The 15,949-nt window shown below is 41.4% G+C and overlaps 1 protein-coding gene across 3 annotated transcripts in view; it reads right to left on the reverse strand.

The window, feature by feature from the left end:
- The window catches only part of M (zona pellucida domain-containing protein miniature), a 51,783-nt gene that overhangs the window by 5,742 nt on the left and 30,092 nt on the right, over positions 1 to 15,949 (reverse strand). For 2 of the 3 annotated variants that reach the window (XM_076822535.1, XM_076822533.1), the window contains exons 2-4: positions 12,547 to 12,626; positions 3,094 to 3,338; positions 1,336 to 1,529 (exon numbers count right to left, since the gene is read on the reverse strand). In XM_076822535.1, coding sequence (XP_076678650.1) covers positions 1,336 to 1,529; positions 3,094 to 3,338; positions 12,547 to 12,588 — 481 coding nt within the window. In that variant the 5' untranslated portion in view covers positions 12,589 to 12,626. Of the gene's footprint in view, positions 1 to 1,335; positions 1,530 to 3,093; positions 3,339 to 12,546; positions 12,627 to 15,035; positions 15,606 to 15,949 lie in introns of those variants that run through there. The other variant, XM_076822534.1, reaches the window with a different exon arrangement.

A 15,949-nucleotide genomic window follows, 5' to 3' on the forward strand; every position in this document is an offset into this window, starting at 1 on the left:
TACATGTTGCATAAATTGAAATTAAGTGGCGCGGCTGCGGTCCCACCTGTGGTCAACCGCGAGTACACGGCGACCCGTGTACGCCGCGATCATTTATCTCGTATTAAACTCTTTGCGCCGAGGGGATCATCGTCTCTCCTATCCGCTACGTGCCCGTAGACAGGCGCGCAATGAAATATGCCTGACGTAGATCGCGGAGTGCGATATAACCGCTGCGTGGTGTCAATAGGCTCGTAGGTCATTAAAAGCTCTGTACGACTTACCATGCACTTATGTTAGGCGGGATGGGGTCAGATTCGTAATGCGACTTGGAAAGGGATGCTTTCTCTTTAGAAGGAAATTGAAAGTGTGTAAGAACATTTTTTTTCGTGCGAGGAGAAATTCATCATAGGAGCTCGGTGTATCAAGTAAATATTGGAACTGTTTGGAACATTAGATAATTAGAAAATTGTATATAGATTATTTATTAGCTTCTAATGGATTATGCAACGCGAGAAAATAGGGTTCTCAGATGGTGGCACGAGGTTATAGTAGAAAGTACTAATATTCTTATATCCCTCAAGTAAAACCAATTTTATGAATATTATTCATAGTAACGCGTAGTCTTGGTACCCTATTTTCTCGGAGCTAATAATCTACGTATCATTTTGTAATTATTTGAGGTTTCAAACAGTACCAATGAGACCAAGTCATGCGGAAACCTCCCAACCCTCAAAATGACAAAAAACTAGTTATCCCACAATTTTGAGATCTTTATTTTAAAAAAATTATCAACCCATAGAATCACTATTACATTATACAATTATTAAAACTACCAAGGCATAGTTTTATTTTAGGCTAAAAGACAAAAACTATAGAAAATTTAAAATAATATTAATTACACTACTCACTATTAAATAATCCATTAAAAACACTGAACAAGAAATAAAATACACTCAATAGAAATAAAGCTACTGTTCTTTAACAATTAAAATCTTCAAACTAAATTTACTCAATTTCAGATCACTGAGGGTTGGTAGCTTTCTGCATAACTTGGCCCAATTCTTATTTGATATACTGACCCTCTACTAGGAATGTTTCCATGTAAGGCTTCGTTTCTGAGAGACTCAGATTCGAATATTCCATTGTATAAACGCTCAGTTGTGATGTGATTTATCGTTTTAGGAACTATACGTGTTTGTTAATGACCCTTTTATCCACGTGGTACGAACAACTGTACCTGACAGTAAGTGTTTGGAAAAAATTATGCCGTATCTAAGTGTGGTTGGAAATCCTCAAGGTCTTGAATGAAATGCCATTGGAATCGGAAGATGTACGTGGGATAAAGAACTATACCTCTGAAGTCTAACTGTATTACGTCGAGGTCCGCGATGACCATTGGTGGTTTCGAGGCGGTCTTTTCGTAATCGTTGAACCATTCGCATCGCAATCGTTTGGCCTCGTCCCAGACCTCAAGCAAGTCTTTGTCGTACTGAACGACAACGGTATTCTCGTAGAACTGTCCATGCATGTCTGGCTTGGTACCGCATCTGCGACCAAAACGAACGAAATCCAGTCTCTCGATTTACAAGTGTATCGTGTTCCTCTATTTCTAATCTAGCAACAGTGTCCGCCGACGATAATCCACTTTACGAACTATCGAGACACAAAGTCAACCACAGGCAATTAAATGCCTGTCAAATAACTTGCAGTTAAGCTCGATCGTATATCCAATCACTTTATAAGTCTCTAGCACGCGACATTCCAATAAGTTCCAGTTATAATTGTAAATTAACAATTCATTACCGTATGCAGGATAAGCTGTGCAACACGATCAGTTTCTAATATTGACGCGCTTATAGGTGAACCTAACAGTAGTGATACTTCTGAATGCGCATACGCGAACAGAGGAGGGCTCCGCTGCGCCACTTCTGTAGGCAATAATGATGCTTATTGCTAGATCTGAAATTCGATAGGTTATCTAATGTCGAAGCATTACTATTGTGCGACTAGTAACCAAAGATATTAAACCCTCTTCTTAATTATCTGTAAACGACACCACTACTACTAGGATTACCTGTACTACTCCCCAAATTTAGAATCACTCTGTGAATTAAGGGTAGGTGCCACCTTGGACTAATTTAGCAATTTTTTCTTTTAAACAATGACCTCGATAGGAAAGCTGATTAATGGCAATTATTATACAACCCTTGAAGATTAAAAAAAGTTGTTGGTTTAATTTTTAATCTTCAGGGGATGTATAATAAATTCGATTGATTAGATTTTCCACTGAGGTCATTGTTTAAAAGAAAAAAATTGCTAAATAAACCTATGATTTTCATGTGTCTCAGGTGGCACCTCTCCTTAAAGGAAGCAGCAAGTTTAAGTATATACCTTGTCCTTATGCTAACTTATTAACATCTATTGAAATAAAGAATTAGAGGACAATTTTTTACACCCTATGATTTTAATGAAAATTTGCAAGTGACCCCTTGTAATTTTTCCACGCGATTATCTCTGAAATTATTCCTTAGTCGAAAAATGTTTTAAGTAAAATGAACACATATATTTTATAGGTGTAGGAGTCGCTGAGATTTCCAGGTGACCATTGCTTTTTTAAATGAAACAATATAGTTTTAAACTCTTCCTTAGCTGAACAGCCACAGGACTTTTCCTTACCGGCGTACTTAATTCGTCGATTCGGGCTTGCGGTCGAAGACTTTAGACGATCATAAATGACCTTGAACGACCTTGGAAGCCCAGCATATCATAGGTCAATGAACACGTCTCGAAATGGGGTACATGCCCAACGAAAAAAAGGCACTGCTGCATTTAAAAAAAAACCAAGGTCACCTTGAAAGCTCAGGGACACCTCCACCTAGGATAAATATGTGTTCACCATATAAGATGCCCCCTCGAAACATAGTAAGCCTTCCTTGAAGTATTTTCCGAATAACCAGCAACGTGAAAGATAACCGCGCGGAAAGATTATAATGGGTCACCCTGTATAGGACTTAAATCCCCCTGACCGAGCTAAAGTGTAGTCCAAGAGAGGTTGCTCGTAAAGATACTTAGATACGATCCAGCGAATCGATGCGAGCCTGACGGTCTTACCTCGCGTAGGCTATCCGAAAGGAGAAGAATGTCTGGCCAGTTGAAGGCGGAACGTAGACGCATCGCGGATCAGCGTGCTGGCCCTTGGAAGAGACGATGCCCTCAAAGGGCTGGGAAAAGGAGAGATGCACGTCCATGTGATCCTTTCCGCACATCACTTCGAGGGATTGTATGGCCGGCATCCCCTCTGGCCTCTCCAGCGGCCAAATGTCGCTGTTGCTACCGGCGTTCTTCAAGCCAACCACCTGTGCATCCAACGAATACATATTTCTACCTTGAACCCGACCGCCTCTGCCTTCCTTTCTCACTGGTTTATCGCCCGCGAATACGGTGCACCGTGCGTGCACCATGAATGCCTCCCACGAATATCGTTCGACCGACTATCCGAAAGTTGTGCGCGTAAATCACCAGCCTGGTGGTCGCGGGCGATGGCCCGGCTATCGTGTCGATATTTATTACGCGTTCAGTAGCTGCTCGCCGTTTTACGCCTCTGTCTATTTGGGAATATCGTGGCGCCCGTGAACTCGTTGCTCTGTCGTGTGGGAAATGGGAAGGGTCGCGCGGGTCGTTGACACGTGGTTGGTCCGCTCAACTAAAGTAGCAAAATGTTATTGGAACTGTGGAACCGTTGGGCAAGTGTTTACCCGTTCTTGGGTGAAGTTTATTCATTAAGGATGAAAATGTATGCGCGTATGAGGAATATATTTGCATGATGATTATTCTATTATGTCAATGAAGAGATGCGATTAGCAATTACGTTTAATTAACTTGCCAATCGATAATTTACACAGGGTTATGATTTTATGATATGACAAATTTCTCAGGTTTTTAGATATTACGCTGGCGTCGTTAGTGGCTCTTGAATATTTTAACGGGATCTTTACTTGTCTTTGTAGTTAGTAGTCAGCTGAATAACTTCTGTTTGAAACGGTTATTAAAGTGGCAAAGAGGCGAAGAGATTTGGGAAGCACGTAGATGTTGGTTGAATGGTTATAGGTTGTGTCTGATAGCAGACGCTCTTCATCTACTTCATAACGCACGAGCAATCAGAATGGAAGAATTTGGAGAAATGACATGTACCAAGTAACTACGGAGTACTCATTAAACAGAGTAGGAAATATCTAGTAAGGATACGTTAAGAAATTTACCTTCACTCGAATTTAAACGTGGCTTTAGTTTTTGACGACATTAGTGACTTGTTGGCTTAATCAGTAACAAGAATGCTGTCATAATATTATGAAATAAGTGAACATAGTTAACGACCAGCAATTAACAATTGGTATTGTCTTGTAAGATTATAATAATAACAGAATCGATGTACATACATATGTACTTCTTTGTGTAGGCTAGTAGAAAATGCCAATCTAGCACAGACACGACCCGTCGTTACTAAACCGACAATTGTCTATAACTCTAATGGAACTAATTTTTTGACTGATGTTAATAACTATTTTAAATATTTCTAAATATTTTCAGAAATATTTTTCAGCAATATTATTGAAATATTGATAAATATTTTCAAAAATATTTTTTAAATATTATTTAAATATTTCTAAATACTTTCAGAAATAAATATTTAAATACTAAAATATTTCTAAATACTTTCAGAAATAAATATTTAAATACTAAAATATTTCTAAATATTTAAATACTAAAATATTTCTAAATATTTAAATACTAAAATAATTCTAAATATTTAAATACTAAAATATTTCTAAATATTTAAATACTTACATATTTCTAAATATTTAAATACTTAATTATTTCTAAATATTTACATACTTAAATATTTCTAAATATTTTCAGAAATATTTTCAATATACAAATGTTTCTTGATATTTATCACCTAGTTTACTGAATACTATATAAGGTTGAAGTATGTTTTGTCAAGTATTCCATATAAAACCTGAGGATGTGGGATGCTAGTGCTAAACGAATCTGATTAAATAGCAGGATGGTAAGAGTTGCGGTACAGTTACCTAGATATGTAATCGTTATAAAATTCTTACGAGGTGAGTGATGCTCTGATAAACAAGAGTGTAATCTCACAAATGCTATGCACGAACAAGAAAAATCCTGATTTTGAATCCATACCATATTCCATTCCAACAGCAATCAAATTCTGCCCCGCAGTTATTAAAAATCAATACTTCTGTTCCTTGCCAATCAAAGAAGCCTGAATGATAATTCAGAAGCGATTACTATCATGAAACATTCATGTAAATCTGCTGGACGAAGATGTAGGTAAACAAGCCTTTATATTCCATTTGTCGCATTTTAGATAAAGCCATCCTTGCGCACTATAATTACTCACGGAGAACCTAATTGGGAAACTCGTACATATTGTAGTCGGTTAATTATGGTTCAGTGTACTCGATCATTCCAGGCTGTGCGAAATTGAGATAAATACGGAGTTACGAGTACAAGTGCCTTTGTAATTGAACACGTCGATGTATCAATTATCGACCCCATAAAACTTCCCTTCACGAAGACTCCACAGGTTTACAAGCAGCTAAAAAGACGCACACTTTTTCCCAGTATCCAAACTGCAATTACAACACAATTCCCAATAACGACCATAAAAAAATCTCGTAGATATCCATCGGGCATAACTATCCTTCCTCCTAATACATAATAACACCGTTCAGACCGGAGATCTACGAGCATAGTGTTAATCGAAGCAAAACGTCCACGCTCGCTCGCCAACGATGCAAACCGCGAGACGTCTTAAGTTAACTGGCAGGAGATATTTCACAGCTGCTATAATAAACGATTCATCCTTCATTACACGTACCGTTCTATGGATAGGAGGTACCCTGTCGTGAATCGTAAAGTTACGGCCGCGTACACGCCTCCTACGATCCGTCGCTACTATGTGGATCAATCCTGGATGAGATGCATAAACCTGAAGCGCCAGTCTGCGCAACATATGCGCCATGATCCTACGCAAAAACTATTACAACAGCCCCCATGTCGCTTAGCCGTTGAGGAATGGAAGAGGAAAACGCAAATCACGCAAAACAGCCGCAAACGCTACCGATCGTAAAACCATCCCGCGTCAATATGTTGCGAACAAGCTGCTCAATAATCAACTTATCCCGCGCGTATCTATAATGTCCCGTCCCGACCAATCTTTATTTTCAATCACAGTGCCATGATCCCGCCATTATGCTTATCGTAAACTACCACTCCATCCCCGGCATTCCGCGCCGACTATAAATCCGTCTACCTCGCGTAGAGGGCGCGGAGGGGCAGCGGACATGCGTCAGGATCTACCGTGCGATCGCTTTGGGAATATTACCGTCAGCAAAACGTTCCGATGTTCTCGTTACGGTGATTCCGCGGGTTCTTTCTTTTCTCACACGTAACACGGTGTTACGGCGCGGCGGTACGGCCCCGAGAAGTCCCCGCGGCGCGCGGGCCCCAGGCCGTGGGAGATTAGGCGTGTTCTCGTGCTGGGGATTTCTAGAAATCTCGCCCGGCATTCTCGGCCACGTCTTTGGGGCGTATCGCCTCGAACGCGTGACCGACACAGAGAAGAATGGCCGGGGCCTGGCCGCAGCAAAATCCCGTGCGCGCGTGTACGCGTAAGTGAGCATCGCCGGGCGGAAGGTGTTCCCCGGTCGCGTGTACACGCCGTGCTCGCGCAATGCTGTAACGGGAGAGGCGTCTTTACCGCTGCATTAACGGTCGACGTTTTTCGCGCAAGTGAAAACAAGTTTCTGCGCTCTTACAATCGCGCTGTTAAATGACAACGTTTCATTAGAAATGATTACGCACCTGGCATACGCCTGGGGGCCGCGCGCGTGTGTGCGTCTCTGTGGCGCGCTGTCGCGAGCGAGGCCCTGTTTTTCTGCCCGAGCACCCGGCCTGCCACGGCCCCTCTCGGTTCATGGTCGACGATCGAGGATCAATGAGTCGACGGAGACCGCTCCGACATACACTCGCCGCGCCAGCGCAGGCAAATGATTGCGCAGGGCGAGGCGGCCGGGCCTTCCGCCGTCATTTGGGTCACGGTTATTGTCTCCGAGGGGAAATGGGTCGAAGGATGATTGCATGGTGTCAGGGGAAAGAAATGTTTCTGGGGGGAACGGGTCGTGGAAGCTTTGGAGTGACGTTTGTTCTTTAATGGAAATATTAGGGCGGTGCAAAAGTTCGTTGGCTCACTGTTGGCTGACGTTAAGTTTACGGTAATGTCGTTTTTTAGTACACTTACTTGTACTTTTACCAGAAAAGGGAAGAAGGTTATAGATCGCCAAGGAAAATACTTTGATTACAGAGACTTGTTATTTTTACTTTTCATAAAGACTTTGGTTTAATAAAGGAAACCAGTTTTTGCACTGACCTAATGTAGCTCTTCTTTCGTTTATTTATTTTATTTTGTTGAGTACTCAATTTTTTAGATAAATTCTTGATCATGGTAGTATTATTATTGGATCTCAAGCAGGGCTGGAGAAAATTTGGAATAATTTGAGACAATACTTAACACTGAAATATTTCCATAAGCAAATACTGTGTGAAAATGCTGCTTAATAAATGTTTAAATCATGAGCAAATACTATTTACACTCGAATTCAAATATAAAAAATAGGGGATCGAAAGTTGGAGATACTAAATTTAAAAATCAAACAGATCTCCCAAATGTTGCTCCTTATCTTTTCAAGATAACATTTTTACATATATTCTTGTAAATATTTCTTGTAAGTATTTCTGAACGCAGGTATGTTTACATACATATTTTATATTATCACTCAGGTATTGTTTGAAATATTATTATTTGAAATACTAGGCATTGTTTGAAGTATTATTATTTGAAATACTATTTTCTTATAGTTCAATGAAATACTCATTTCACAATAGTATTTGTATGAGTTAGTATTAAAATATATATGTGAAATACTATTTCTCTAACTACTATTTCAAAGAAAAGTTTATTTGTCAAATCCTGTATCACTCGAAGAAATAAAAATATTTCTATTTATGTATTTTAAAAATCTATTTCCCCCAGCCCCGATGTCAAGTTAGTGCACTGAACAATGCACTTGTGTTTTACTTTGTTTCAGAGTAGTAAGAGATTACGATTGCTAATTGAACTTCCTAATGCAAATCCTTCACGTAGATATATACATATTTTCTAAACCCCTTCGACTCCAAGATCCAAGTTGAATATTACGGGGGATAGAAAAAACTTCCCTTAGCAGCGTTTTCTGTCAACAATAAGCGAATACATCTTAAAAGATGTTGCTCCACTCCACTTAATCTGACATACCACTGTGTATACTATTCCTATTCTACCGATAATATTCGACCTGTACAGTATAAATTAATTGCACCTTAATCATGCAACGTGGTCACTAATAACCCACGAAGGTGCACGCGATCTTAAAAATCTGACAGACATACGAACAAAAATAAGCCAGTAGAGTAGAAAGAAAACAGAATCGGGGTGCAGGAAGTGTCCCCAGTCGCGCGACAGCCGCGTGTCTCCGTTGTCTGTCAAAGGAAGACAATGCGCTCGTGCTTCCGTGCGTGGAACGAATGACAAATGACATATTTATATTACGGGCAGGGGGCTGAGGCAATTCGCGGGGATACAGGCTTTATGATTCCGCGGCGGCTCGTTGCAATAGCCAGTGTATCAGTATTCCGAGTTACTTGAACGTGAGGCACGCTGGTAGGTGAAGTTCCCATCGCAGCTCCTCTGGCGTTCGAATACTAATGCCCGTCTCTGTGTACCCGATTGTGTTCCTCGTGACACGCGGAAATGGCTTCCTCCGTGCCCCCTTACGCGCTTGACTATGCTCAGGCCGACCATCTATTTCTCCGCGTCACGGTCTTTTCAGCGGATACCAATAATGGCCCAGGCAGTTGCTTACACTCTGACTTTCTTCGTTTTTCTCTTCGCAGAAGCTGTTCGTCATTTCGGGGATAAAGAACCGAATGACTGCACACCTTTTGGAGGTGTCACTGACGGTGGCTAGCCACCGACGACTAATGCAGTAGGCGCCTTGCAGGGGTATTCCCTGATTTCGGGAATGTTTTTTGGTACCGTAAACTGAGGGGACATTGGCAGCACAGGCTAACATTGACAGTTAATCAACACGATCCATAAATATTGTATGTCCAGTTTTTATTAAATTGGAGCGTTTATATGCAACAAATAGTTCTTGATTGTTTCTTTATGCTGCTAAAAATCACATTTATATATGCTTCATAAATTTGTCGAAAATATTATTTGTGTTCATTGTACGCCCTGAAAAAGTTAATTGTAAAAATGTTAAGTTTTATATCGTATAACAAAACGTTACAAAAACCTGCGAATGTTCCCCCACTTTGCGGTATCAATTAAGAAATCTAGGTGTATAGATGTCATACGAGTGTCAGGACGAATGAAGGAGCAAATGTCATCAAATATCTGCAAACTAGTAATTAGGTAGGGAAATACGTAAAGAAGTTACAACCGCATTAGGAATGTACATGAAGTCACATCAAACAGTATGCCTGAAACGTTTATAAAATAAATGTTTACAGAATTTTTAATGATTACTGTGAGTGAACTTTGAAGAATTAATGAACCTCGACCAACAATTCAGAGACATCAGGGACTTGGCTAAATTTAGAATGTTTAAAAAAAATTTACTACAACTTTTCAACTCAGAATTGCATTTTCTATAAAGCGTCAATCTGGCCAGGGCCATCTTATCCAATAGGCACAGTAGGCACTAGGGCCTACGAACCTACAGGGAGCTACGAAAGTCTAAAAATAAAATTTTAAATAGGAATGTACCCTAATCTAACAAAAACAAAATTGAAAATATAATTTAATTTCAAAATACAAATACAGTTTTTATGGAAAAGTGCCTGGGGCCTACGACGATCCTAAAACGACCCTGAAATTAGCGTCTATCCATTATGAGAACACTGAATAACATCAAATTAGAATAAATCCTTCAAACAAATAACTATTCCACCTACACTGGAGCACATGTTCCCATTCCTGATAACTAGATAAGATCTGCTTCTCTCTTTTGTAAGTCAAATCACCAGCTGGATGAGACTGTTCTTTGACAATATGAAGGAACAAGAACCTCTCACATTACCAACAATCCTTGCATTCCTCTCAAAGTTAACAGAGCTCTCAAAGAAATGAAAACGTGAGTGGGTGAAAAAAGTCCTAAGGAACATAGTAACTATAACAACAAAGAGCCCAGAAGGATTTATTAATAGTACCCAGAAGTATCCAATCTACCAATGTAATCAATGGATCACGGAAGTGCACGAACTTACACAGGGCAAGCACGCGGGAGAACCTCGCGTATTTCCCGCGCGAGACAATAACGTCACGAGGGCCATAGGTTGCCCATGGGTCCTGACTAACATTCAAAGGGGGCGCAGGTGTCGGGGGAAAGGGAGGGAAAGAAGGTCGTAAGACAGGCGTAACGGTACCTAGAGTAGGCAATATCCGCCTGTAAGCAGCCGCGTCTCCAGCCGCGTCATCGCATTGTCATCCAGCTATGACGAATTTCTCGTTGGACGTTGTTTCTGCCGTTTCTGGGCGAGCACCGTCGACGCATCCTCGTGCCCCCCTGTCACACTGGACAGAGGAGGGGCGGAGAGATTTCTCTGTTGGTGATTTCTCGTTCTGAACGGTACCTTCACTTGTTAGAGTTTGACTACCAGGCCCGTTAGGCCTTTAATTAAGGGATTCACGAGTATCGCGGCGTCAGCAAACACGCTTGAAATTACAGCCCATTATCGGAATTGGCGACCGAACCTGCGCCCGATCTACGGCTTAATTGGCCGACAAAAGGAACGGTTAACTGATAAGGGCTGGGATCGTGGGAACAGATGCGAGACAGTGCAGCAGTTCCATGGGTTTGGTGGGAGCGTGTGTATGGAGTATTTAATTAGGTGAGATGTGTAGGACGGATAATTGATCGACGTAAGAATTACGGACTGGAGATGGATGTTGGATAGTTTAGGAATGCGTACCTGCTTTTTTCGAGTAGGGAATCTCGTGATTAGGTACAGGCGGCGAATGGAAGACAGGAGAGTTTGAAAATGATCTCATGAAAAGTGTTGGGAAAATGATTTTTTAAATTGTTTTAAATCTGGCAAAGGTTTTAAGCATAATTTGTATAGAGGGAGTAGCAGTATTCAATTGTCTGAAGATAATAGAAATTCTACCTCAATCACCAGATTAACGTGATTGAATATGTCAGCGCGCCAACAGATCCTTGATGAAGCCAGCTGCTGTACCAGCGAAACATTAGTCCATTTCGACACGGATTACACCAGGAAATTTCAGGCAGTAATTGATTTTTGCTTCAGCCGATGTGTCTTCGCATTCAATATTCTAAGCTCCCTTGTGAAAACATCAGAGGGAATTGAAGCTAGGTTGTCAGAATGGCCCATTTCAATTGTACATGTCCTTTGACGAAAATTGTGTTCCAACCAACGTCGATCGTTACTTTATGCTATGATCTTGATAAAATACCCAATCGGGTGTTATTTTCTCCCCAGTATATAACAACAAACGATGCTCTAAATTCGTTAAACAGAGGAGCATAGAATTTGGTATTGTAACACTAAAAGCTCTGAATATCCCTTCAAACAAGGACTAAATAAAAATAATATTTTTTAGCTACGCATTGCTTCCAAAGTACAGCTGAAAAGTAGTCTCTTTCCAGAGACTTTAGCCCGTCACTCCACTTCCTCAGACTTTAATTCTCAAATTAAAATGAATTAAAGAAACTTATCGACAGAGAATTTTGCAATACATAGTCTTTGTTAATTCACCAGGACTCAAAAGCTAAAACGTAACTACCGCAATGTTGACATGGTGCCTAAAATGGTCTTTCCATTATTGTTATTTTTTAACGTACGGTTTTAAGTAAAATATTACAAGTCGCACTACAAATGTTTTCAGCTACGAATACAAATTCAGAGTGGGGCCATCGAAAAGCTCAAATAAATGTCCCTCTTATAAATAAAGCCCGCAATTTGGCAAGTTCCCCTAGGGCGCAAAAGAAGGCTCGAGCCGGGCCTGCGTACATAAAAAAAAAGAAACCACCTCTTTACACTTTAAGCCCCATAACTCGCTTGCAGCATTCCGAGCACAATCATTTATCAATCATATACTCATTACGCCAGAAAGTTAGATACTTTCAGCCGGATAGCATTCAATCATTCCACACTTCTCATTAGATCAACTCAACGGTGATTATCACCCGGAAGCCAGATTAACTTTCATCCAACCCGGGTGCTATTTATCGAAATCATAAGTAAAGCTTCTAAACCGACGTTTCCCATGCTGGCTGTATATAGGCTAACCGTTAGGCCAATACTGAGTCATACATTCCGTGTGGGCTCGTTCTCGCATCTATCGTTATCCTTTTGCCTGCATTATGGGGGATGCACGTGTGCACGTCCGGTAATCGCTGTATCACTCACCATATAGATCATAATACGTAGCAACCTCCACACCCCTGGCATCCTGGAGGTCCCAGCCTCTCACGATGAGACACGCTTCCCTAGAAAGGCAAACAACGTTGTCGTTAGATTCTCCGCTCAACAATTTTCTAATGGTACGCGAGCGGGGCCGGCTGCAGAGGCGACTCGCAGCCGGATCTATTTTAATTTATCCGACCACCATGGTCTAGCGAGCAAATTAACTGAACACCGGTCCGCCAGGTCGCGGTTCGAATCCCAAGGAGGTCTCGGCGCAAAATTGATTCGCCAGGAGAAATCATGGTTATGGGGTTTCGAGTGTGCGTGTGCCCGATCCGTTCCGTGGAATCAGGATACGCGACCTTCGCGTACGGATTTCGATAAACGAGACTGCGATTAATCTCGCCTCGGTCCCATTCGATAAGGCACAACGGAACCGTTTCCGGTCACTTCGCGTTACTTTATGATTGTTCGATGAAAATTGTCGCCGCCGGCGGTGAAGTTTCTCCGGCGGTGAATTTAGTGTTGCGGGAATGTGGGGTCAACGGAGAACCTCGATTATGCGAACTGGTTGGTAGGCACGAAACGTGGGTAGTTGACATTTTTGGATAATAAAATTATTATATTTTAATACGAAGATAGGAAGATCAAATTATGTTAATGTTTAATGATTTTGGAAGTCCCAGTTTTTGGTTTTCAATATGTTCTTTCTTCAGCGAGGATCTTCGTGGCGCTACTTTGTTTTATACTACGCACGATCTTAGGCACGATGGCATTCAAATGTGTAGAAATGTTGTTTCTTAAAATGGAAACGTCTTCTTCCATGCTCCTTTCAGTTTTGTCATTTATGTCTCTTTCATTTTTTTTTTTTCGAATGTTAGATTTTTTTATGAAGTATTAATATAGAACTTTACTATGAAGTATTAATATAGAACTTTTTAAGTCAACTTGAAAGTCAGTTTTGTTAGAAATCCTAGACACAACCGAAGGTTCGATTGAACTTTGTTCGGATAATAGAACAGTGTTCAGATACAATTGTGTTATCTCACTTGTGTTTGAATAATCAAGATTCTATGAAACGAAAGCTTTAGGAAAATTATAAATGACAACATGGTTTAGCTCAATGTTCCATTTACTGTACACCTTTTATTCAAACACTAGGTTTCCGAATGATGGCATCTAGTAAGAGAATTATCTTACTATCTGTCTCGAGAGGCACTGGCTTGAAAATAATAACTTATCTGCAGAATAGGAAAGGGTTAAATTTGGAAAAAAGTGAAACTTCTTACAAAAATGAAAGGACGATATCACATAACTAGAAATCAGATTTCTATAAATTGCAAACAAAATCATAGCTTTAGAAATAATTTCAAGATATCACAAATGCCGAAAAAAAATAACCCTATGAAAAAACTCGGCCATAGAAGATTATGCAACAATATAACTCAAAAGGATTGATGAATTAAAACGTAGAACGAAAAAAACCATTGAATAGTCGTGGAATTTCAGCATCAGAAAGTTCAAACAATCATTACCCACATTTTCAAATATTTTCATTCCATTATCTGCAAAAATCGATTATCCAACGTTGAATATAACGTTCACCGATCATTCCCTATAATCAAAGCTCCACTGTATTCCTGCAATTGTGTCCAGCCTACCCACTTATCTCCCAGAACATAATTAAACAATGTGACACCTTCATAAATCTAACAAATGTATTCAAGCACAGATGAAGCAAACTTGAAAAGCCAGCACCACAGTGCACCATGAGACTGTATTCACCGTAAACATTAAGCAAACATCGAAACCAGTATAGAACGGAAGAGACAAATGACTCGAGTAACGACTTCCATACACTTTCATACCGGTATTTCTGTTCCTGATTAGCATTGACCTCCGATGATTATCGCGCGGCTGTTAACATCGATTTATCGTGCAAGATACGTTACGACCGATAGTAGCACGCGGAGCGTTGTCTTCATCCGACAGCAGCGAGGCACAGGAACGAGAAGGAAGGAAATTAAAACCAGCCCGCTTCGTAGCTCATGTTTAACCCACTTGCCAACGACGCTTTGTTGATTAAAAAAACGAAACACAGTTGCTAATGAATCGATAAGCGTTAGATTACCGGCCCGACAAGTTTCTTCCACCGTCGTTCTAATGCCACTTCTGCGAACACGATAAACCTTCCGACCTACCAGCGTGACCAGTATTCTACCCCAGCAACAATGTCTCAGCCGACTATCCGTGTCACCTATCGGAGGCAAATAGGAACCGTGATTACGGGCACGATTAAACGTTTGCCCTTGCTCGCCACGCGTTTTAATCGATCCCGGTGGACACGGCAAGGTGAAAAAGTGCGGTGCCGGGTCGGCGAGCACGGATCGATTTGAAATTCGAATAGCCGCGAGCGCGTCGACCGCGGATTGAGCAATAGAGATTCAGAATCGGGGAGACCGTAAAACGGCAATAAAGTGAAACTAAAATACCTTAATGATTGTACAGCTAGAGTGAAACCTGTTCCCTCCTGCGGCCATTCATAAAACCGTGCCTCGGTTCGCGGCGAAGCGTTTATGAGTTATTCAACCTGGCGGGGCCTGGACTCTGTTAAACTTGTGTTCGGCGGCAGAGATCAATTGGCAGGCTTCTAATAGGCCAGCTGCCTGATTTTGCCATCGGCTTCACGGCTGTCGCGAAAATCGTTAATACGCTGTGGTAATCGTCGCGGCCACGGAGCCACTAGCGGAGGAACTGAGCGCTGCCTCCCAGCGACGCACAAGTGGTTGTCTTTTTAGGCGGATTAAACGCATCGCTTCGTCAAGGTTTCGATTGACAGCGATCGCCTTACAACCTCATTCTCTTAATGACCGTATAGACACCGTTGATACGAACGCTCCGAGCGATTCAGCCTTCCCCTGTTCCCCGCGTCTGGCGCCCGATTTCTGCTCCTTATTTACCAGCCGCCACCTAACAGAGAGCACCTCAACAGTTTCTTCTCTTTTTTTCTTAAACGCTGGATCGTCCAAGTGGACGCCAATTCGTGGACACGATAATCTATCCTCGGCGATGAAGTTCCCGTGTATAGAGATCTTTTTTTTTCCCGCGGGACTTAATTCCGGCAAGGGTAACGTTTTTGTCCGGCTCGCGGGGTACAACCGAATATTACTCTTTGGAAACACGATCGCCAGACGGACCGACCGCAAATCGACTTCCTCCGGGTTCTTTTTTTCTTCTCCTCGGCCCGTTCCTCGACGACTTTCGGTACGATCCATTAACTGGATGACCGATACAGGGTCCCTTTCTAATTCGCGTTCTCGGCGTTACGAAATGAGCGACGCGACTGGCCCGGTATTCACTTATGGCAGCTAAGAAATTCGATGGTCAAGCGGCGGTTTAGGGGAAT

This window comes from Andrena cerasifolii, chromosome 10, assembly GCF_050908995.1.
Source record: "Andrena cerasifolii isolate SP2316 chromosome 10, iyAndCera1_principal, whole genome shotgun sequence".
NCBI lineage: Eukaryota > Metazoa > Arthropoda > Insecta > Hymenoptera > Andrenidae > Andrena > Andrena cerasifolii.